General features: G+C 41.5%; 1 protein-coding gene across 3 annotated transcripts in view; it reads right to left on the reverse strand.

The window, feature by feature from the left end:
• Positions 1 to 23,983, reverse strand: part of LOC103376915 (trichohyalin-like) — a 104,019-nt gene that overhangs the window by 10,918 nt on the left and 69,118 nt on the right. For 2 of the 3 annotated variants that reach the window (XM_025054473.1, XM_025054472.1), the window contains 12 exons: positions 22,365 to 22,448; positions 22,009 to 22,176; positions 21,766 to 21,849; positions 21,034 to 21,201; positions 19,312 to 19,542; positions 19,008 to 19,238; positions 17,719 to 17,820; positions 17,418 to 17,494; positions 17,025 to 17,169; positions 15,318 to 15,555; positions 9,616 to 9,700; positions 6,826 to 6,937 (listed from right to left, as the gene is read on the reverse strand). In XM_025054473.1, coding sequence (XP_024910241.1) covers positions 6,826 to 6,937; positions 9,616 to 9,700; positions 15,318 to 15,555; positions 17,025 to 17,169; positions 17,418 to 17,494; positions 17,719 to 17,820; positions 19,008 to 19,238; positions 19,312 to 19,542; positions 21,034 to 21,201; positions 21,766 to 21,849; positions 22,009 to 22,176; positions 22,365 to 22,448 — 1,725 coding nt within the window. Of the gene's footprint in view, positions 1 to 5,546; positions 5,668 to 6,825; positions 6,938 to 9,615; positions 9,701 to 15,317; positions 15,556 to 17,024; positions 17,170 to 17,417; positions 17,495 to 17,718; positions 17,821 to 19,007; positions 19,239 to 19,311; positions 19,543 to 21,033; positions 21,202 to 21,765; positions 21,850 to 22,008; positions 22,177 to 22,364; positions 22,449 to 23,983 lie in introns of all 3 variants that reach the window. The other variant, XR_003049374.1, reaches the window with a different exon arrangement.

Genomic DNA, 23,983 nt, shown 5'->3' on the forward strand with positions numbered 1-23,983 from the left:
ATTTATTTAAATACTTTAAATTAAATAGAAATAGAAAATGAATACCATAAAACTTTTGTACAGCAGTACATGGCAGTATTTATGTCCACAAACTTTACACTAAAAAAAAAATATTTGCGGGTGAGTAATGAGAGACATGGGGCTTCATCCACTCATGCTGGCCCCAGAGAAAAAAAGAAATAGGTGAAAATTGCTAAAATAGTGAAAAATTAAGGCTGAGGGCGGTGACATGTCTAGACAAGGTATAAATAGCAGGGTGAAGTATTACTGCATGCAGGTGCTTAAGAACAAAAGATGAAGGATGGGGATGAGCAGAATGTGTCGCAGGCGAGGTTTGGAGAAGGGTGAGGTCTGTTGGAAGGGTGAAAAAAAACTGGGATGGCATGGTTCTCCAAAATGCTGACTTTTTCATTCTGCTTATCTGGCGGGACCTCTGCAGCCCTGAACTCAGGGGGCCCTGACACATTACCCTTATCGCCATGGAAACACCTTGATATAACATGCCATCATCCCACAGGGCGAGTGTGAAAAGTTTCCAATAAGATGTCACAAAAAAAGTAAAGTAATTACTGGTAAATGTTAAAATATTAACTGATGTGAGACATGAATGGTGCACCAATTGAATTTCAATATGAATTAATAATATTTAAAAGATTATTTTTCTACATCTTGTGCAATTTGGGCGAACACTAAAGTGTAAATATATTACAAAAATATAGTCTTGGAACACACTCAGAGACTTAAATTCAACTATTTAATAAGATGCTGGAGGTTCAGCTGAAGGAGAGGTTTTTCCTTGACTGTGGAAATGACAGCGACGCGTAATAAATAATTAAAACGATGAAAAGAATTACACTTATTTCACTGTGTCTGGATTAAGAAACGGCTGCATTTCAGCTCCATAAATTATTGAAGACTAAACAATGGAGACACTGAACTCATATTGAGCAAATCGTTCAATTCTGAAGAGTCAACAGAGTGAGGCTATCAATTGTAATTAAGTTTATAATAAATATTGCCAATCCCTGTTGTTTTGGGATTTCATTTGAGTTGTTCCCTGCTTTGATGCATCTTCATATGAAGAAGGTAATGGCTACGAACCACAGGCATATCCACCAATATTAATTATTTTACTTAAAAAAAAAAGTAGTAAACCATTAAAGGCTCATATAAAAAAAAAGAAGAAAAATAAAACATGCATTTGCACACAATCACACACACACACACACACACCAGCACGCACGCACTCCACTTGAACAAGTGCACACAAGCACATACACACCCTGGCTGGATATGTGGCACAGTGTAATGACAGTAATTACCTGTGGTCTCACATTAGCATCTCCCCCATGACTGTCTGGCTCGGCTGGTGGAGGGATGTAAATCTCAGTGTGAGCCTGATGTTGTGACAAGAGAGGCAGTGAAAGGGTGTGAGGAAAGGGGAGGTGAGGGTGGGGGGTGGCGGGGGTGGAGGTTGAGCTGCAAGTGTGTTTGAGGGAGAGTGGGGGGACATTTAGAGAAAAAGGCAAAAAGGGGACATGGAGGTGCGATTGCAGGGGGCGGGGGTGTGGGAGTAAAGTAGCGTAGCTGCTTAACATTTAGATTGGTTTTGTTGCACAAATATTTTAGCAGATGATGGGGGGCTAAAAGGGGCAACAGAATGCATTTGGGACACAAGTTTGGCGACACCAATGGTCCCTTTCAGGTCTGCGCTAAAAAATGAGTTTACTGGCTGAGCTGCTGCTGCCGGGGGATTTAGAACCTTTTGCAGCTGCTTCAACAGTATTTATCATGTTGATGGTTTATTTTATCAGAATAAGGCAGAGTTGTCCAGCCCACAGCCCGCACTCTCAGTTGACAATAGGTGCAAGATGGACTTTGTGAACTAAACTTTTTTTTTTTTTTTTAAAACTCCCGAACTTCTACATCTGAATTTACTTTCATGACAAACCACAAAGCATACCTGCAGACAGGGGGGAAAAAGTTGCAAGGACTGGTGCAGTTAATGGATTTTCCATCTTTTCTATTCTCCATGGAGCTGCAGTCTGGTATCGCATTACGCATTAGCCGAACAGGACAAATGTGCATTCGCACTAAAACAGATCAAGCTGTCCAAAGTCGTGGGATAAACATAATTCAAAGTGAACTTCTCCGGGTGGAGTGGGGAACATGAAGATTAAGGGAATGAAATCAGAAACAGTCTGGCTGTTGCTGCCATCAGCGTCAAACCAGCGGAGCTGAATTCCAGCCATTACTCCGTTCCACTGCTCATCAGAGAACATACTCTCATCAAATTAATGAACACATTTATTGTTAAACACGTTTTTATAAAACATTCATTCATTCTGTCTAATTAAAAGACCCAACAGGCCTGACATCACTTAAATATGCATACTTATCACTCGCAGGGTTTGAATTAAAGATCTGAGCCTCTACGTCTGTGTGTGTGTGTGTGTGTCTACTGCATGTACCAAGGCAGGGGTGAATGACGTTTCCTACGCAGGTCTTCTCACTCTGGGCTTAATGGTGATAATCATGGCGTGACCCAACATTAAGACAGCGTGTGCATGTGTTTATGTGTGCCCCACTCTCCCTAATGGTGACGATGATGACATGTTCTCCATTAGACTAGTCAGTGGGCCACAGCAGATCTAGCATATTAATGATGCTGATGATGGCTTCTTTAATTACCTTCATCTGCTCCTGCATGGCCAGGCTCCTTCTCCCTCAGCCCTTTCATCACACACTCTCCTACGCATGCTGCTGGGTTGTTTATCAGTGCCTGCCATTATTAAAGCCCACTATCTAACATCTAGCCTGCATGCACGCTGGTACATTACCAGTCTCGGAATAAAGCTTTTATTTTGGCCACTTTTCTGTCAGGTTAAATACAATTTTTCCTATCCACAGTCAAGTGTATCCTTTAGGTCAAAGTGAAAGCATTTAAAGAGTAACTTGTTCAGTCTTTAGTGTAGTGATTTGCTGACGTCGCAGGGCCTTCATTGAACGGCACTGCTCTGCTCAGCTGTGAAACCTGTTTTCTAAACACAATGCACTGCAGTGGTGTTTCAACTACTCAAAAATGTGCTGTTCTTACACCTAATTCCAAACCAAAACAATGACGACTACCACTAATGCAACATTAGCATTTAGTTAAAAGTTATTTTGCCTGAACGGGAAACTAAAATCAAGTGTAAAAACAAGGACAGATTCAACTTTAAATCCAACAGAAATACATCAAAAATTACAAAAATAGAGTGGAATTTACTGTAAACTTCAGCCCCAGCGTATAACGGCCTTAAGACAACTGAGATTCAAACCTTCCTCTGTTCCAGGTTTATAAAGAATATGAGAAAATCACTAACAGAGCTGTGCTAAAACAGCGTTACGTAAGTCCTCTTCTCATAATTGCCTCTTGTCCTTTTCTGTCCCTTTCTCAATTAAAATCTCCATGTCTTAAGTGGCCCCCAATCAACCCTAACACAGCAACTTTCAATGGGGACGGAGACAGTTTATGACAGACACCGGGGACACACACAGAGTTATCAAGTTAATGTGAGGACGGGAAATAAAGCGTTGTTACTTTGTCAGTGTGTCTCATCTCTCAAATGAATTACAGCTCTGTAACTTAATGAGCTGTGTTTGAAAGCGATGGTGACACTAGGACACGCTCTAAACGCGCACGTGCGCACACACAAAAAAATGAACTAATACAGAGACTATTTGGTGGTTAAACATACGGAGAATTGGTCTATTTCTTTAGATCCATCAACTAAACAAATGAGCTTCATTTATCTGTTCTCATTTCCTCAACATCAGACTGTGTGTGTGTGTGTGTGTGCAAAAACTGGTCTTGTGTGAGGACATTCTAAGCTAATTAGACCAGACCTGTGGCTTTGGTGAGGTGTAATGAGTGAGATCAATGAGCAGATGAGGCCGCCCACCCACACAGCTATTAACGGGTGAACACATTTACATACATTTGTGCATAACCACAGATAGTGTTTCCTACTACTGAGTTCTGGATGTCTGTCCGTCACACAGGACTAGAAACAAGACGATTTAGCATAATTTAACCTGATAAAACAGCAATAAAAAGAACTTCTTTATTTAGAATTTGTGACAAGTTGGCAGGTGAAGTCCCACAGTTACAGCCATCAGTGCTGAGTTGGTAAAGAACAGTGGAAGAAAAAATATATTTATTTCTTTGCACACTTAGTCCTTGATGCAACTTCTGTGCTGTACAAAAATCGTTGAGGAACAGTTTGTGATTTTTTTGTCTTGATCAATGCTACGTATGGACCACAAGGCAATCCCCAAACACAACATGATTAAAAGCCAGAATCTAATTGCATTTCTATAGGAAGACCTCAACACTGTAGAAGATTCGGACTCAAATAAGACAAGTTTTGACCGTGAAAAAAAGAAAAACCCACAAACTTTACTTCTTCCCTCGCCTGCATATTCTCATTAAAACTGTTTAAAATCTTTCTCCGTGTTAAAAAAAAAAGTCGAGGTTAACACACTAATGAATGTGATTGTATGTGTGTGTGTGAAAGAGGAAGAGTTGGAGAGAGAGAGAGGGCGAAAAAAAGAGCAAGAGGGAGGCCTGGTCTGATCAATCATAAAAACATGCCTCGTGTTTACTGTGACTCGTATTTGAACCGGACTCATGCAGAGAGACAGGAACGAGCCGCGCATGTATCAGTCTGCATGTCCGAGTGTGTTTGTTTTGTGTGTGCCTGTGTGTGTGTGTTGAGGAACTCACATGCAGAAGTAAAGTTGACCACCAGATTATATCCAAATCTATTTCTCCGCATGAGTCGAACAAATATGAGAAAACCAACATTTTTACTAATGGAACCAACATACTGTAAACACACACACACACACTGTATGTGAGGAGCACGACCTGCATACATAGACATACCCACTGGAAAGACAGAGCTGTCTGAGGTTCAGCAACTGTGCACTGAGGCAATTTGTAATATAGATTTCCTCTATAGGCCACTGTAGTGTACCATTTACCATTTCAAACCCTTTGATTTTTTTTTCCACCAGTGGATAATTCATCTTCTGTTAGTCGATAGCACAGATTGGGACCTAATGAAGGAGTCATAGTCAGGACTGCCGTCGCGTCGCTGTTTAAACACTGTTTGTGGAGGAATTCGTCGAAAAGCTCATCTGTTGTTGAGATGATGGAAAACAGTTTGCAGACGAGGGAAACGTAAACTGTGAATTGGCCCAGACACACAAGTGTGCAGCAATGCAAACACACACATTAACGGACATATTCATTAAGCTCATGGATATCAAATCATCCCCTGTTTTCGTACTACGAAAAACACATGTGGCTCGAGCACAATGGAAGGATTTTTTATAGACATTTTCTTTAACGTTTACAAAAATGTTCGTTGTTTTTCTAAGTCCCACAGTCCAAAAAATAATAAGTGCTCAAAGATGTGCAGGTAAATTGCAGACGTAAATAAAATAAATAAATAAATAAAAAATTCCAAGAAATGTATGATTGTCCACCTGAGCCTTACCCTGGTTGAATGAACACACTGGGGGAAAACCCTGAGCAGGTCCAATAAGGCCAGACTTAAATACTGTCTCATGTGAGGCCGTGTGGAACCCTCTACAGAACCCAGTAACACGCGGGCAGCCCTGAGGACAGGTGGAAAAGACGAATGCAGGGGTGAGTTGTTTGTGGAAATATTGAATATGTAAGGATTGGAAAAACAGATGACAGCATCCATATTAGGTTTTACTTGTCTACAGACTGACCAATCAGCTTGCTTTAGGCAAAGAAAATATATATGATAACCAACAGGAGCCGTACTGTATGCTGTACAGGCTGCATCGCTTTGAAAAAAATCCTGCTTTTATGCCTCTTAGAGACCCAGTGTTACTACAATCTGGCTCTGTGTTTTTACTTCTCATACAGAAAGGTAAAGCGGAGTGCTGTAAAGGCGCAGCATTCCCGCCTTTAACTGGCTGTGTAAAATGAGCTAAGGGAATTAGTCTGTCATCCTCATGGGTAACAGATGAGTAAAAAAGAAAAAGACAAAAGGAGAGCAAGAGATCAGAGAGGGAGCAGTAAAGAACTAAGACAGTAGAGCAAGGAAAAAGTTTAGGAAGATGGTGGAAGAAAATGCAAAGCCAAGATCAGGCAGAAAAGAGAGCGAGAGAGAGACAGAGAGGGAGAGAGCACAGTGGTGAATTAAAAGTTTGTGGAATCTAAATGAACATCTCCCCGCCATCCTGCCTTTATCCTTAATTATCCATTCTGCCTTTGTACAGCTTCAGCTCAGCTCTGACAACCGCTTTCCCCAGGGATTTTCCCACACTCCAAACCAGAACATTAGGGAATATCAGGAAATATTACTCCCAGGAATTAATGCGCCAAATCACCTTGCCAGGTTTAAGGTCCCATATGCCCCCCCCACCCCCACCTATTCCCCCCATCCTCTTGGACAAGATAATCCAGGCTGTAGCACCGGATATATGCCACTAATCATCACAGAGGTAGGGAAGGGGATGGAGAAGGAAGAAAAAAATAAAGGAAAGCAAGGGTTGTGCCTTGAAGACTTAAGAGGGCGCTATTGGCGAGGAGAGGATGAAAATTTTATTTAAATAGCATTTTAAACTACTTAGTAGCCTGACTGGCTGTAAATAAGTTAATAATCACATTATAAAACACAAAGTGAAGCTTTCCTAAGGTGCGGGGATAGTTGGAATGGCAGACAACTCACCTGTGCAGACACCAAAACTGAAGAGACACACACTTGGAATGATTTGCCACAGTCTGCTGTATTTATTTACCTGGTCCTGTGCGTCTTGTTTCTCTCTCTCTGCCTTGAGCTTCTGACTGACAGCCTGTTGAAGGTTCTTCCTGAGCTCTGCCACCTCTGCCTCCGACTTTACAGCCACTGATCTGTATGCACAGACAAGGAGAATTCAGCTTCATAACATTTGTGGTATTTCCAACACATTTTCACTGTCAAAATACACACACGTCACAGTGGACTTATTTTGTTTTCAAAATAATTTCTTAACCATCTACACCATTGTGATTTTTATAGCAGCAATTTAAACTAATGTTTTTAATTCTAAAAAAATAGATGGTATTTGAACTCAATTTAAAGTATTTAAGGTACTCTGAGTATGTGGGAATGTGTGTGTGTGTTTGTGTGTGTGTAATGTATGTGTGAGCGTGCGTGGCACTTGAGCTAAGGGAATGTGAAGGGGATCAATATGAAAAGGTCTATTCCTGCCACGCAACCGTGCGTCCACGAGTGTGCGAGTCTGTTGGTGTTTGCGTACACGCCCGCCGCTGCGCTCGTGTGTGCCAGCTGCCCTGGCTACTGCAGGATCAATACGACAAATGATTACCATTTCCACAAACCTCCCTCCACAGCCGCGCTTTGGCTGCTTACTAGGCCTCAACACCCGCACCTCACCTCCCGCTCCCCCCTTAACCACCCATTCACATGTACACACTGACACAGACAACTCTTATGGACACAGATTAAAAAAATAAATTAAAAAAATAAAAATCCTCAAGTGAAAATTTGTAGGAACCAAAACAAACAGAATGATACAGTCAGGTCTGTGTCTGCTGCTGGAGCACTGATCTGTTTAAGGGAAGCTGTGGGTAAATCACAATTAATGATTGATTAATTGTGATTAATGATTAACCATGATTAATTGAGATTAAATAATTTTAAAAGTTGAACTAAAAATGTATCTTCATAGACTTGGTGGATTTTGGTCATTATTACACATTTTGACAGTGGATTAAAAGTTTCTTCCTAACCTGTGATGAAGTCGTTGTCTTCAACAACATTTATTTTTTCTACACTCCCTCCCATATCCACTGACCGTGGTGCTAGTCAGCTGGTCAACCATTTCCTGCCCTGCACCATGTAAAGCTGGACATCTCACTGAGGATGAGGCCTCCACAAGTGCATGCTGGGTGTTGAGATGGAATTTTAAGGTAAAAGCTCTATGGTTTCCTGCGTTTGGTGTAAATGACATATTTATGTGTACTTTTGTATGAATTCTAGGTGATCAGATGGTGGAATTACTGGAAAGATGGGGCGTGTCATTTATTTTACAGAAAATTACAAATGACTAAATATGATATGTGTCAGCATTTTTGTGGATATTTCATTGTAAAATCACATTTCTGTATATTTTTATGGGAATGTAGATTTCCGCTTTTAAAATATATATGCAGGAAAATGTTCCACAACATTTTAATCATTTGAAAAATTGAGAAACAATTGAATTCCCAGTCAGGGATTGGAGATCATCTGTTATCTTAATGTATTAATTGGACAGAGAAATGTAAAATATAGAAAAATGAGCTGTGTGAGGGATGGATGCTGACACGAAACACAGACTCTGAGCCGGACTCACTAATTTAAAAATGAAAATAAATCCACAGCCATCCTGAAACTGAGACAAGCCTGAACCACCAATAACACAGTATCATTTTTAAATTACACGTTTAAAAAGAGTCCATTCTAAAACATGTTATCTGGAGGAATTAGTATATGACACATATGGTTTCTCAATACATAATAATTGAGTGGAGGGGGTTACAATAATACAAACAGACTGTGCTGAAGATAGTAGGAAAAAAAACTGAGTCAGAGTGAGAAGAGCCAAAATAAAAAGGGAAGACAATGGCTGATAGATTGGTCCGTGGAGAGAACACATGATAGGACGAACAGAGTGGGAGAAAGAAAGGGAAGAAAGAGAGGAGGCGTCCTGTGGAGTAAGGAGGGGATTTCCCACAGCACAGATGGAAGCCATTAGCATGGTGTTGTTGCTTAAAAACCTTTCATGTCTTTGCAGTTATTAGATAATACAGGGCTAACAGTAAACAGCTTGATTCTGCAAATGGCTGTAATATGCACACGTAGCCATTGTTTTTACCGTCCAAGACCCAAAATTGGGTTGAAATGTAATAAAACGCAATAACTCAGAGTGTAACCTATAAAGTCTCCATGCCGAGTTTTAAATTGCTGGTTGACGAGGGAAAATGTTCCATGGCTCGACTTCACCGAGAAACTCCCCGAGACGGAGACTGTTGCAGTGAGGTCATGCTGAAGCCAAAGCCACAACCGCAAATATGCGCGCACAAACAGGAACACACAAACACACGGGGTGATGCATGCTTGCTGATGTCACCACCGCAGCGTTGGTGTCACACAGGGGTCAGCCTGGGGTCTCACCTCTGAACTATGAACTCGGTGACCTAACATCTGCTCACCCCCTGTGTCTCATCAAGAAGGACTTTGTGTATAACACAGACATTTTTGGTCATTTTCAGTTGGTGAGGTGACAAGATGTATTTAAAAAATGACATTTTATTGTGTTAAAAGAGCCAACAGAGGGCCGATGACTTTGTTTTGTGCACTTATCAGGAAGGATGCCTGTTTGGAGTTCAGGGGTGTTCTGTTCAACACATGTTGAGTTAAACAGACTACTGTACACCGCACATAAAAATCCGAGATGTTTTTGATTACCCGGTTTACCCCGGGGACACTGTGGAAGGGGGATAAGAGAGACGGCTTCTCTTCCCCCCGTCTCCCTTCTTTTTACCTTATTTTCTCCTCTGCTAGCTTCCCCTCAGTCAGGCTTCCCTCCATCCGCCTCACTTCCTCTGCACGGGCTGCCAAATCCTCCACTGAGCAGGAGAGACAGAGAAAGAATGTGTGAGATAAAGAGCAACAGTTCACTTCAGATGCTCTTGTTTAGGATCCATTAGAGAGTAGACCTAATTCAAACTGCATACATGTGACAGAATGAAAAAAAAGAACAAAAAAAAAAAAAATCAAATGGAGATATTATTAGCAATTGTCCCACTTATTTCTTTAACGCCAATTGCTTCTGTGTTCTCTCTGCATTCATGAAGAACAAGTGGTTGACCTGAGTGAAATATCTCCACGCTGCTTCACATCTGCAGTACACCAAGGTTAATGGAGAGATTTACAAAACATGAATACAGCGAGGTGATTATTGATTCTCCTCAAGATCAGCACGAATGGGAAAACATGAACTGCAAGTCACCTTTGCAGCACAAGGCAGAACTCCGGCACAGAAAAGGCGAATGAATGCCTTTCAGAGGCCGAGGAGGAAGGAGAGAAAACATATTGCACTGATTACACTTGGATGGGGCAGCGGCGGCAGCAGCAGCAGCAGCAGCTCTTTTGTTTTAAAGCAAAAGAGATCCCAGACCTGGTCAATAGATGGCACTCTTTACCTTGAGCAGGCCACTTAAGCTCATACAGAGCAGATCCTCAATCACATTCCCTTTTCAGCTGTCTCTTCAGTCCACATGCAATAAAACCCCATTGTCCTACACTTAGTAGTTTAGCACATCGAAGGGATGAATAATAAACCACTAGTCAGTTTCTTTGGTCAGGTTTGCTTCTCAGACTCTTTTCACTTTGAATTTGAAATTTGGGTTTTGCCCTCTTCACAGCCCCTCTTTTTGTTCTGTTCGAGCTGTTTTGTAAGTCAATGTTTCTTCATAGCTGTTAAAATCTTTTCACTAAATTCCGTATTCATTGAATACAACATAAACTGTCAGCCATCGGTGGCCAAGGCTAGTGAATATTGAGAAGGTGTGTGTGCACTGAATATGTAAAGGTGTGTGTGAGCGAGCTCTGTTTCAAGGATATACCTCAACATTGTAAAACAGACAAACATTTTTGGTGAACTGCATTAATACGTTTCAGATGTAGTTTTCTCACTGTTACATCATTATGTGCCATATATATTTACACATATAGCTAATATTTACTAGACATACACTGCTGATGTACCACCATTGTCTATGTGGTGTTTTAGTTTTTGGCAATTGTAAGTTGTTATTTTTTTCAACAAACAAGTAAAGATTTTTGGTACAAATCTGATTCCCATCTTTGCTGCAGTTTACCGTCTGATTATAAAACCGAACACTATGTTAATTACATGACCATTCCCAGTCTTACATTAGTCTTACTCTCACTTTAACCGTGTCCATCTTTGTTTTTCTCTTCATCTCCAAATGCTAAAGTTTAGGTTTCTGACCACAGGTTTGTGAATCCGATTGTTTCTCCAAATATTTGCCGTGAGGCGACCTCAGTGACACCTCAAATCAGGAGAGGCCGCAGAAATAGCAGCTTGTTAGTCCAACTGTTACACAAACTCTGTAATCACACACACACACACACACACATGCCTGAACCAAGGCGTCCACAGAGGACTGCAGTAGTCTGATGTTACTTGTGTAAGAACGTCTTTAATATTTTGTCTGTATTACAGCTGGAGTTTGGAGGCATTATGAATTAAGATTTGACATCCATCCACAATCTAGGATCTTGGGTCTGGTGCACTTTGACTGTCTTGACCCTTTTATGTCAGCTTGGCAACTTAAGGTGAGACATTAATCCATAATCTTACTCTCCCCCGGTTTCTCCCTTTCAAACCTGCTTCAAAGCTCATCATATAGCATCAGCTATATAATCACAGATCAGCAGTCAGATTACCCTTGCACTTGCACCTAACCTTTAACATGAGAAGGATGAAAAGCCAGCCAACCCTGAATCAGTCCTGGGCCCTGCCCGGCCCACAAAAACGCTTCATACGGCTTCACAGTGGCTTCCTTTGGCTTTGTTGCAGGATTCGTAGCGGGCTGAGATTCTCCCAAGAGGCGTCCCGAAGCCTCTCAAGACTCTTTCCTCCCTTTATGAAGTTTCATGGGCTTGCAACACTGCTTTTGGGTATAAGCCAAAAGGTGCAGGTACACAGCTGCACGGCGCCATGAAGGCAAATAGAACACAAGAACAAACAAACAAACAATCACGAGCACTCGCATTGAGGAAGGAAGGACCAACGTGCACACACACGGAAAGTCAAACCCACACACACTCACCCCAAACACTCCCCTCTTGCACTCTCCTCTTCGCTTTATTTACAATGCTATGGCAGCGGTACAAGGGCCCGGGGCTATAACACACGGCACCTAATGCTCAAACTGCCAGGTAATCTCATGTCTGACATCCCCCTTTGATAGAAACTGATCAATAGACTCTTGTAAAGGAGTCATTTTCTCTGATGTTTCTACCGACCACTTTTCTCTATCTTCAGTCTCTCCTTTTCCTGCTCCCTTTCTTTTCCTCCCGTTCTCTTTTATTAGCCATACATTTATAATTCATATTTCAGCTGGACCGAGTTTGCTCTAAGACAAAGGTGTAGGAGAGAGAGAGAGTGAACAAGAGAGAGGGAGGGAGAGAAGGGGTGAGGGAGGGAGGGTTCTTTGTGTAATAAAGAACAATGGTGGTGAAATGATGGGGAGAAATGCCAGTGTTTGCTGCTGGTTCCGGTGAACAACAGTTTTGGGGATCGATAGAGTGTGAAATGGGATTATAGCTAGTAATAGAGGTGAATTGGAGGAGAGAGGCCTGTGCATGTGTGCGTCCGGGGATCGGCAGTGAATAGCAGCACACGCATGCACGTGAGAGAATGTGAGTGCAAAAAAAAAAAAAAATGCACACCATAATGATTTCATCATCTTTAGGCAGATGCACATCAGCAGCAGCAGCAGCAGCAGCAGAGCTGTGGTAATATCACGTTTCTGGTTTTCTTGGGAGTATAGAAATATGGTTATTGTGTTTTTGTTTATGCTCTTATTTCATTTGTCGTCACACGGCGTCACATTCATTCCACATTACGGCTGGCCTTAGAACTCATCTTATTTTTCATGTAAGGCGACGGCATTAGTTACATTTTCAATATTTTCAGCTGAACAGTAAACACAACGTGTTGTACTAAACATGAGGTATATGACACGGGCCTACTTTATGTTTGAATGTCTTTTGGGACAAGTTGAAAATTCATTGTGTCAAACTAACACACAGCGATAAGTCCAGGACTGATGTCAAAATTTCCAGACCTGTGATTTGACAGGATTTGTCCAGAGTGGAACTGTACATGTTGATGCTCATGTTTTTACCGGCATAACTTAAAAATAGAACAATGTTAAAACCAAATACTTTAACCAGACTATGAATAAAAACAGTTGAAAATACAACAGATTTTGTACACAGAACAAAATTCTAGTCCTTCGATGAGGTCACGACACAGGTCATGACCCTCCCACAATTCTACAAAAATAAAAATGATCTGATAAAATCTGCTACCAGAACTGTTAGCAGTTCTACAAACCCAAATGGAGGATAGAAGGAGAACTTTGTTATTTTCATTAAATTTTTTTTTCCACTATGTCTTAAAACTTTTTGAGTTACCCTCCCACCGTATGAAAGATGCAGGTGCTGCACACACGGGAACTCTTAGCATCGTAACGAATGCTGTGTGATTTACTCAGTATTTTGTGTGAGACTGATATCTGGTATGCTGTCAGAAAGTGACAGGATGTGACACGTACAGACGTACACCGTGTATCAGGAAGTTTTTCCCTCTGCTGTTTTTTAATCACTCGCTTTTTCCCGTCTCTGAATTCTCTCCTGACAGGGTTTGATTGTAGCAAGCTGCCTCACACACTTCAGTCTCATCCATCTGACACCTTCCTGATTCCCAGCTCACCCTTCTCTCCTCCGTTTCTTTCTTCCTCTGTCTTCTCCGTAAAAAATACAGAGGGACAACGGCTGTGCATTTGCACCAGCAAAAAAAAAAAAAGGAGCGATTGGGGAGAGATGTCATTTCCATCACACCATCAAAGAAATAACACAATTTGATGGAGAGAAAATTCTATAATAATTCATATGTCAACATGAGATATGAGAAAACTAAATGGGACATTATTATTATTATTTACCTGCTATTAGCAGCACTTTTACAGTTCCATCCATTCAAATCCATTTCAACTCTCAGGTAAACTTTTCATTTTTTTATGATTGAAAAGTTATTACGCATTGACAATACCCAGCCAAATGACCAAAAAGAATAGAAGAATAGAGTCCAAAAAATAACATGCAATGGTAAATGTGAAATTATGGAAAATTTTGACCGTTGATGAGCCATTTCTCCTCCACAGTGATTTTTTTCCCCCCTTCACTTTCCTTTTAAAGGTCTTTGTGTAAAGTGTTGTGATAACCTGTTTATTTTTAACAATTCCCTCCATCGCAGGCAAGATCTACTGTTAACAAGCAACAAAAAGAATCATCACCACTCATGGCAATGTTTACAAAACAGAGAGAGAACCTTGACAAGGGGTTCACGTTAATGAAAAGGCCTTTTGTTCCTGGCAGTAATTTCTCAAGCTGACTTCTCACCCAGTCTATTCAGGCCACCGTTGTATCCAGGTAAACAATGCCCTCTTTGTTATAATAATGCATCTTTATTCTTCTTAAGTCATTATGATCGGCTCCAGCGCCGCTGGATTGAATTCGCTGAAGGTAAAAGCTGAATAATATGTGGGTTTTGTGTCAAGCGTGGAGTTGAGGGAATGCGTTTTGATCACAGTCAAAGGCCAAACTACACAGTGTTGTCCTTCTGTCTCCATCTTGTTAATGAGCAGTATTCAGCCAGTGAGCCAGCCGCTGCCTGCCACAGAGAGAGACCTCAGATTCATCTCTCTGCGGACAATAGGTGATTGGGCACGCGTGCGTGCGTGTGTGTGTGTGTGTGAGCGACGGTGTATGTGCTAATTAAAGCAGTGGGAGTCAGGGAGAAATGGCCGTGTGCGTGTAAATGTGAGGTGTTTGCCTGGCGTGACCATGGATGTGTACGTTAATTCTTAATGAGACATTTCTGTGCCCACAGAGATCCAGCCATGACCATTCCTGCACTAAAACACTACTACAAAGGCCACTGTTGGACAGACACACACACACACACACACACACACACCAACACACAACCATACAACTAAAGCAGTACCCCATTAAATCAAACCTCAATATACTGCAGGCCTCCGTATGTATGTGTGTGTGTGTGAGTCTGACTTGGTTTCGCTTGCAGACAGCTAGTCACCATATAAGTACATAGGTGGTCCTAATTTGAGATACCTGAATAATCTAAAAGTGTTTTGGATGATTCAACAACAAAAAAAAAGCGAATAACATACAGTCATATTTAGACTAATGTTGTCAAAACTGAAGATGTAGAAGTCTATCAAACCAGCAGTGTGACTCTAATTAGTAGTTTTAATTTTTGCTCATTTTTGCTTATTTATTGTAGGCCATTTTTATAAAAAAAAGTTCAAAATGTCAACGAGTACACACTGCATGGTCGACCCAAAGGCAATATGTCGACCGACGGACTGACAGAAGCTGATGGATGTGTTGACTGACTGCTACCTGTCACTCGATGTTTGCCGTGCAGCTCGTCCAGCTCTTGGCTCAGCTTCCTGATGCAAGCGCTCAGGTGCCGGTTCTCGCCAGTGGCACGTCTCATTTTCTCTTTCTCTCCCAGTAACTCCTCCCGCAGCCCCTGAGCTTCTTCCTTCTGCACCTCTGCATCCTTGTTGCTTTGCACAGACTCGCGCCGGGCCTCATCGAGTTCCTCGTCAAATTTCCTGAGGAGCGATGCACGTTCCTGCAGTGAAGGTAAAGAGAAACATGATCCAGTGTTTTTATGTGCTTGGCTTTCTTCTGTATCATTTAAAAAATATATTTTATACTTAGAAATGACTACCATGACTATGTAAATACTGTGGCTTTGTCTTGAAATGTACAACATATGTATACACACCCACATCATTTATATGGGCTTGAAATAATTTTAAATAATCCATTCTTTGTTGTCATTGCAACTGAATTTTCTTTTGGTCAGTTTGTTGTGGTCTAAATCAAGATTCTGTTCTGTTCTTTCTAAGGGTAAATAGTAAAAGGTTAGGTGCGTTGTGGGAGATGTAGTTCATAGGTAACATACATAAATGTGTGCCTGATGTGTAAGTTATACACAAACAGAGTTTGCAGTATATAATTCAACATTAGTAGAGGCTATACTATCAAATTTTATTTAAAAATAACCAAATGTATGTTAAGCTCTGGTGGGCCACACAAAATTAAGTGGCGGCCGAATTCGTTCCACAGGCCTCAAGTTTGACATGTATGATCTTTATTGAGGCTTCAGCCAAAACACTTGCAGCACTTCATCTGAGCATCACCCAGGTCAGTGGAAATGACAGTGGAGCATTCAATAAAATAGACGTTGTTTAGCATTTCCTGAACTCATTACTGTTCAAAGTGCAGAGCATTCAACTTGTTAGATTCTTGTGAAATTGTGCCTAATAAAGATTAATGTACGCATGCATAATGAAGGTGACAAATGCAGATGTAGCCATCAATACATGTGTCGTCTCTTCAAGACAGACTCATTATGTCATATTCCACAGGGACAGAGTTTTGAAAGAATGACCTGACAGCAGGGGGACACGACGTGACATGACACGGTGTCTTGTCGTGTACACCGAGCTTCCCTAAAGTGTGCGTTTGTGCTGTTTGAAGAGGGACAGGATGTGTGTGTTTGTGTGTTCACGATAAATACGACCTGGTACAGTTTGTGATTGGGGAAACGTTTTCATTTCCGTCTGTGCTGCGACAGCTTGGCTTACGCACTCACCCCCCCCCCCCCCACACACACACACACACTCATGTGGGTGACGCCTCGATGACTGCCAGCATTGTTGGCACTCAGCCAGCCAGCAGTCACCACTTTGAGTAATTTGAATATTTAGTGTCCCATTGAGCTCTTAATTGGAGTCAATTTCACCAACCTTGGCACTGTTTGGTGGCTTTAATTAATGGTGCAGCAATTTGTTTCTGCCAAAGCAGTGGCAGGAAAATGATGAGTGCTGGGTTTGCTGGTGCCAGTTGAGTTTGGTTTGAGTGCTGCTCCTGAGGTCGCCTCAACCGACTCTACAGTTCGTGAGGCTCAACTGAGATGAATGCGGGCAACATGGAGCAGGCAGGTGGGTCGCAGTATGAAAAGGTCAAAACAGCGCAGACTGTGTAAATGAGAGGTCACGTCAGCAGATTATTACTAATATTAATCCTTGATACCTTCTCAGCATCTCCAAGCTCTTTCCGTAAGTGTGTGATTTCATTTTTCAGACGTGTCACTTCCTGTTCCAGCAGGCTGTGACTGTTCAGGTGTGACTGTAGTGACAGAGCCAGGCTCTGCTTCAGGGCTGTGTTTTGCTGGGCTCTGTAGGAAAGACAGGACAGACAGTTTATTATGTCTGAACAGCTGTGAAATGCATCGGCCTAATTAACAAGCCAAATAAATCAGATTTGCCATAACAAAAAAAAAAAAAGATAAATTGCTTAAACACACTACAGTCGCAAAAACATGTACAGCTCTTGGAGGCAGAAGGGAGGAGCGGGACAGAATAGACAATGACAGGAACCAAGATCAGCCGAGGAGAATGAGAGTTTTATGGACTCTGTTATTACCGTCTTTCCAGCTCTGACTTTGTGTGAACAATAGCCTTTTCACACTCTGCAATGTGTTCAGTCTGCTCAGCACAGCACTGGAACACAACAACACAAGCACACGGCCGCATATTTAACAAAAAACATACAACACTTATTTAACGCCACTACATTTAAATACAAATTATGTATTTGTTTAATGCTAATTGTTAATTCTAAGGTACTTGTCTTTGTTTCTGCTATAAATATAATATAATATATAATATAATACATTTGTTATTGATAACAATTTGATAATCTGAAAACCACAATCCAACTTTACCTTCTGCAGCTGCTGGTTGTGTCTTTGCAGGTCGAAATACGCCTCGTCAGAGTGAGAGTGACTTTGTCGCTGCAGCTGTAAGTCACTCTCCAGCTCTAGTTTCTATCAGATAGAGCAAGAAGAATGAGAAAAAATGTGCAAAAATGACTGTGACGAAAAATATCTGTCGCTAATAAAGTCTTCAAATAAAACAATCTGAAAGGATTTCATTGATTTCTGGTGCATTAAAACTGGTGAAAAACAACACTGATGACGTGCCATTAGCTGAAGTCATCATTACAGTATGTATTGCACACATTTGTGTATTGATTTGTTGCACTGTGGAGACACATCACCTTGGTCTTTGAAATTGACCCTCATTGCATTAGCAGAGTGCTAACAAACGGATTGTACGTTGTCAAAGTAAAGAAAACTCTTAATGTATCAACAACTTCAATCACAGTCTGCTGGTGACTGTTGAATGTTACTGCTGTAAAGAAAATGTCTTAGAAAGAAAGAAGAGAATATTTATATTTAAAGCCATATTTACAATAAGCAACCTTGTCAGAACATGAGTGCTACCAATTTATATATATATAAAAAAATCAATGACTGTGTTTTTGCTCTATTTGTGTGTCAGAATAAAAACAGAAAATGAAGCCACTTGTGATTTAGAGTAGGAGTAATCTGAGCCCAACGCTGGTGGGACATAGAGAATTAGCAGGATGTGAAGCTCCGCACGAGCTCCCAACCTCTTGATAGGCGCCTCACAATCAAAGTCATTAGCCAGTGTAATAAAGGGCCTGAGATACAGCCATTCTTCAACAGCCTAACTCTTTTATAACCAACAGATTAAAGTTGATTGGATTAAAATGACATTCTGCCCGTCTGACCTTGGTGGCAGCAGTTAAGTTCATCCAAATTAAATTTCTGCGTAATAAAGATGATTCATTTGTTGCTTGACGTAGTAAATATAAAACAGAGAGAAAAGCGGGAAAAGATTAAGTGACACACGCCACTGCACACGTGCGCAGGCACACACATCCTGTGAGCGTGCACACGTGAATCCAGGCAAAGGACATGTGCACGCACACACCGAGGAGTCAGAAGTCAGAAAAATGGAAATGCATCCCATAGGTAGTTACAAGAACAAAGTTACCGTCTGTAAATGTAACACTGTTCTCCATGGGTTTAGAACAGGGACACGTTAAGTCCCGAGAGAATCACTGAGATTAAGAAAATGGTATGGTACGACAAACAGTGTGTGTGTGTTTTTGCCTCTGGATGTTTGTGCGAACACTCGTCCTCACCTGTTGTTTCAGACGGTCCTGCTGCTTCTGCGTAGATGCCAGCAGGTTTTGCAGGTGCTCCATTTTTTGACGACTATCCTCCAGCAGGTTCTGGTTGGCCTGGAGCTCATCTGTCAGCTGGTCCAAAGCTTCTTGTGAGCTCTCCCATTGGCCGACCTTGTTCTGGTACCGACGCTCCAGCTCAGCTTGCTCTCGCTTCTGAGACTGAGCTTCTAATTGGGAATCTCTTAGCTGCAGGCCGTGAAAAGGTCAATGATAAAAACATTCAAACAGGTTTGATTATCATTACTAAAACACCACCCACCTGTGTCTGTGAGTACTGCAGTTCCACTTCTAAAAGTTCCACCTGCCCCTGCAACTTATGAACCTTCTCCATGGCTGCGGCGTACTTCAGCTTGGAGATTGCCACGGTTTCTTTCTGCTCCTGGATTTGCAGCCTGGCATCCCTAAGCTCTGTTGCGGCTCCTTTCAGCTGCTGATGCAGAAGTCCCATCTCATCCTCCTGCTCCTTGAGCTTCTTCTCACATGCCTCAACCTGAATGTGAAAAAAGCCAAATAAAGTACGCTTGATCAGAAAGAACAAATTCTTCTTTTCTTTCATAGCTACACATATGGATGTAAAAATGACACATTTAAGAATTAAAAAAAAACATGTAACCAAATAATGACAATTTAATTAATGTTGAACTAAGTGTTAGGAGAAATAAAAAAAGGACAAAAATCCATTGACATAATTGGTTCCAAGTGATGTTTCATTGGCGTATTTTACCTACGTTGGTTATAGCTGTGTACTAGGAAGTACAACACAGTGAAGTACACTGCACTGCACCACAATTACTTCTGTCATTATAAAAACTGGAACTCAGTGCGTGTAACCTGGGCTTAATCCTGGTTTTACACCGGGAATCCCAGCGTTGCTCACCTTCCGAGGGAAGAGGTTGACAAAGTTAAACCCACTCAGACGCTCGCCTCCGGTTCATCCACGTTAATCCAGCTGTAATCTGGATTCGAACACGAAGGTTTACAGCTAATGACAGCCAACTAGTTAGATTCCAGGGGTTCACCAAGGCTGGGTTCAAACAGGGATTAAACTGGTACATCCGACTAACGCATTCTAAAGGAGAGTACGGTTGGGTGGAAAATTTGTTGGTGCAAAGCCGGGAAGAATAAGAAAGGAGGGGTTAGCCAAGGTAAGTTTGGCTATGAAACACACAACTAATAAAAAAAAGACATTTTTCAACTATTTATTTTCTTTCTTTCTATTAAATTAATTAGATAGACACTACTATTGTTTTGATTGAACCTAAGATATAGACTTGACTTCACTGTTGTAAATGTCTCCATCTCTGCCAAATAAATTATTGTCCAATACCATTTGTCCTTTAATTTAAGTCATGATGATCCGTCATCTATCATGATTCATTGAGATGAATCGACAAAACAAAATCATATTTTTTCTTACATTGCTGGAACAGTGCCTCACATCTGTTTTCATTTGTGAATCTGAATATTCTGGACAAATATTAAGAAAAGTAGAATAACTTAAAACTTTGTCTCATAGTTTCGGGGGATTTGAAGTGAAGCTGGTTTGTTGAACGTGTGGACACTTGGTCTGAAAACTTTGATTAATGTGTTAATTTCAACAGCCCTAAAACAACGGCCAACATTATTTCGACGTTGGCTTTGGGCGTTACTGAATATTCACGCAGACTCTGCTCCTCTGCAGCTAGCATGTGCCGCCGACTTAAAAACTGTCCTTGAGCTCCGTGACCTCTGACTCTCGATCCTTCTGCCTGTTGGCTGAGCATTTGGCTGAGCTTCGATTTGTTCTGCTTCACTAGCCTGTGAAGCGGGCCCAAGATGCTCCTCTGGCTCCAGTATCTGCATCAGTTTTGTGAGCCTGTTTCACACATTCCAGGTCAGAGTTCAACTGATCCATAAATTTTACCAGAGATTTCAACAGGAGTGGAGGTGCACACAGGAGTGGAGGAGAGGGGAAAAGCAGGAAATTCTTCTTCTTCTTTACCTGTTGCTGACTGGTGCAGAGTCGATCCAGTAGCTGCTGCCGTTCCTTTTCCTTCTGCTCTTTAAGCTGCTCTGCATCTCTGACCTTTCTGCCGAACTGATGGGCCTCTTTCTGATGTTCCCCAACTTTGTGGTTTAACTGTTTTACCTCGGACTCCAGTGCTGCTACCTGAGCAATGAAAGAGTGGCAGTTTTAAAAAGAAATTCAACTTTATGTGGGCACACACAAAGCACACACCGACAGGAGAGACAGCGAGGGGGCGGCAGCAGCCTGAAAGTAAAATATTCTCAAGTCAGAGTTTCCCAGTTTAATCTCAGGACCAGCTGGGGGAATGTGAGAACGGCAGACACGACTGACTAACGATTTCCAACCCCTTTTCTCGGCTTCAACTTTAGTGGAGTGTTTGAGCAGGGTGCTGTTCTCCTCACTGTTCTAATGGAACTGCTCAGGAGCCTACAGGAGAAGACGGCTGGTTTGGGCAGTTCCTGAGAGAGGATATGAGAAAACGAGTGGGTGTGCAGCAGGGCACCGCTGGCAAAAAAGCTCAGGGTCTAGCCTTAGTGAACGAAAAAGAGAAGAACTAAATTTAGGACAATTTAGTAAAACCAAATACTGAAAAGAAGAGATCATTTTTGAAACATAGCTATTATTATGCAATGATTCGAGAGACTGGATCTAAAACAAGTCCAGTTATAAATAACAGCACAGTAAAATCCAGAACTTTGAATCTACCTGTTCTTCTGTCCTGCGATACTTTAGCTCTGCCGTCTTCATTTCATTTCTCAACTGCAGGATTAACTGGTCTCTGCTTCGAACCTGAACCCAACAAAAAAACAAACCTAAATCTACAGTAAACTCCAATAAGGTACATATGTTGACATTTTACTCAAGTGTGTTTATTCTGGAGCAGATCTCTGACCTATAGACACAGAAACACATGAACTCATGCAGACAGCAGCAGAGAGAGCCACGGACCTCGAGGTGCGAGATGTGGAGTTTGTCGTGGCTTTGAGCCAAGTCCGCCTCAAGTCTCTCTTTGCTCTGGTTCACATGGACACACTGGACCTTCTGCTCCTCCAACTTGGTTCTGAGGTCGTCTCTTTCTTTGCTTAGCTGCTCTAAAATGTTCTCCTTCTGAAACACCTGAGGAACACAGTCAGGTTGTATGAAAACAAAGAAAAAAATAATTTTGACAAGTTGACAAAAATGGAAAAAATTGTAGTTAAATAATGCAGAATAACTTTGCACTATTTCTCTTTGTAAATAAAATATGTCAGCAGCCACATTTACTACATTACACAAACATTGTATAATGAACTCTTGTGTTTTACCTCAGCCTGAAAATCAGAGAACTGCATTTTAATTTCTGCGAGCTTTTTCATCAGTGAACTGATCTTCATCTCCCTCCTCTGCATCTGCAAGACATGTTTTTTTCCCATAATGTAAGCACGGCAGATATTTTTATTCTCCGATTGTGAAACAGAAACTTTCTTGTAGACAATATTCTGACCAAATAACAGCTATGGCAACACACTGCACACCTCAGGAGACGGAAACTTAGGTCACTGTTTACTATATATGAGCGATAGCATTTTCCCATATTTGTGTTTAGGTTAGCGGTGGCGTTGGGTGGATGATGCTATGCACGCAGAAAGAACTGTTTACAAATCTGTGTATTTCCCAGGTCAGAAAAGTGTTTTTGTTTGTCTGTTTCCTTGGCGACCTCTTCTAATTACCCTCTTCACTCACATGCCAAAACCGTGGGTGTGCTTGTGTATACATGTGTTTAATGTTTTTACAGTATGCTGTAGAACTGTTTTATTTAGCGGTTTTTACATTGCGTGTCCTACATGTCACCAAGTGACTGAGATTTAAATTTAATTAACGCAATTTGAGCTTCTAACATTTCAATTTCTGAAATGTACATTTCATTCCCAGGGTGACCAAGAAAAAAAAAAAGGCAAAACCCTGCTTTCTCCTTCTCCACCTCCTGTCCACCCTTGCATGATCCAGGGATTGTTTTGACCAGCGTTGAGGGCTCGTTTGTAACTGTCCAGGGGGATTGATGGAGTTAACTTGGCTCTTTGACCTCTCACCCCTGCCTGTCAGCAGCCAGGCTCGCAGACACACTAAACCTGAGGTACGGCGAGAAGGGCGAAAAAAAGCAGCATATACACTGCAGCGCACGTACGTGGCAGCAAACTCACAAATGACCACTCATAAAAACGCAGAGTAAATACTACCCCGGGCCGCATTAATGTGGGCCATGTTCTGCATTCTATAGACGTCAGAGGGAACAGTGTATACGTTGGTGTGCGGATAACAATGACTAGATCATCTGTTGATTTATGTTCCCAAACTTCTCCAACTGAATTGTTTTTTTTTTAAACGTAAGCTTGATCCATCCCTTTCTGTATGTGAGAATTCCCAATGTGAGCATGTGAACGGCAGAATGGATTTTGATAAACACCCGAGGATGTTGTGTCAGAACAGACGAGTTGTCAAAAACGACATGATAACTAGGTCAATCACAAAGTTAAAGAAGAAACTTTAGAGTGGGGCTTTGTATTTTTCTTTTTTCTTTTTGCACCACGTCTCTACACAGATGTCTTCACTTGTGATAAGCTCCTGAACAAATCTGCAGGAGGGGACCTCCAATATCGAAGGTATTTTTAAATCAATGAGCTCTTAAGTGTATCTCAGTCTTATGTTTTCACACATTTGCACACACAATACTCGGCACTCGTAGAATCCCTACTGACAGGCAATGACAAGATAAAGAGGTGGGAGACAAAAGGGGAAGAGGACGACAAGGGGGGAGAAATAATATTTGAACAGTCAGAGGTGAGGAGTGCTGATGACACAGAGAAGCTGAAAAGCCAGAAAAACAAAATGAGCAATAAGTGAAACTAGGAAATAAAAAGGAGAGGATAAAATAAAGTCAGTAAGC

This window comes from Cynoglossus semilaevis, chromosome 3 (genome assembly GCF_000523025.1).
Source record: "Cynoglossus semilaevis isolate Cse_v1.0 chromosome 3, Cse_v1.0, whole genome shotgun sequence".
Taxonomy (NCBI): Eukaryota; Metazoa; Chordata; class Actinopteri; order Pleuronectiformes; family Cynoglossidae; genus Cynoglossus; species Cynoglossus semilaevis.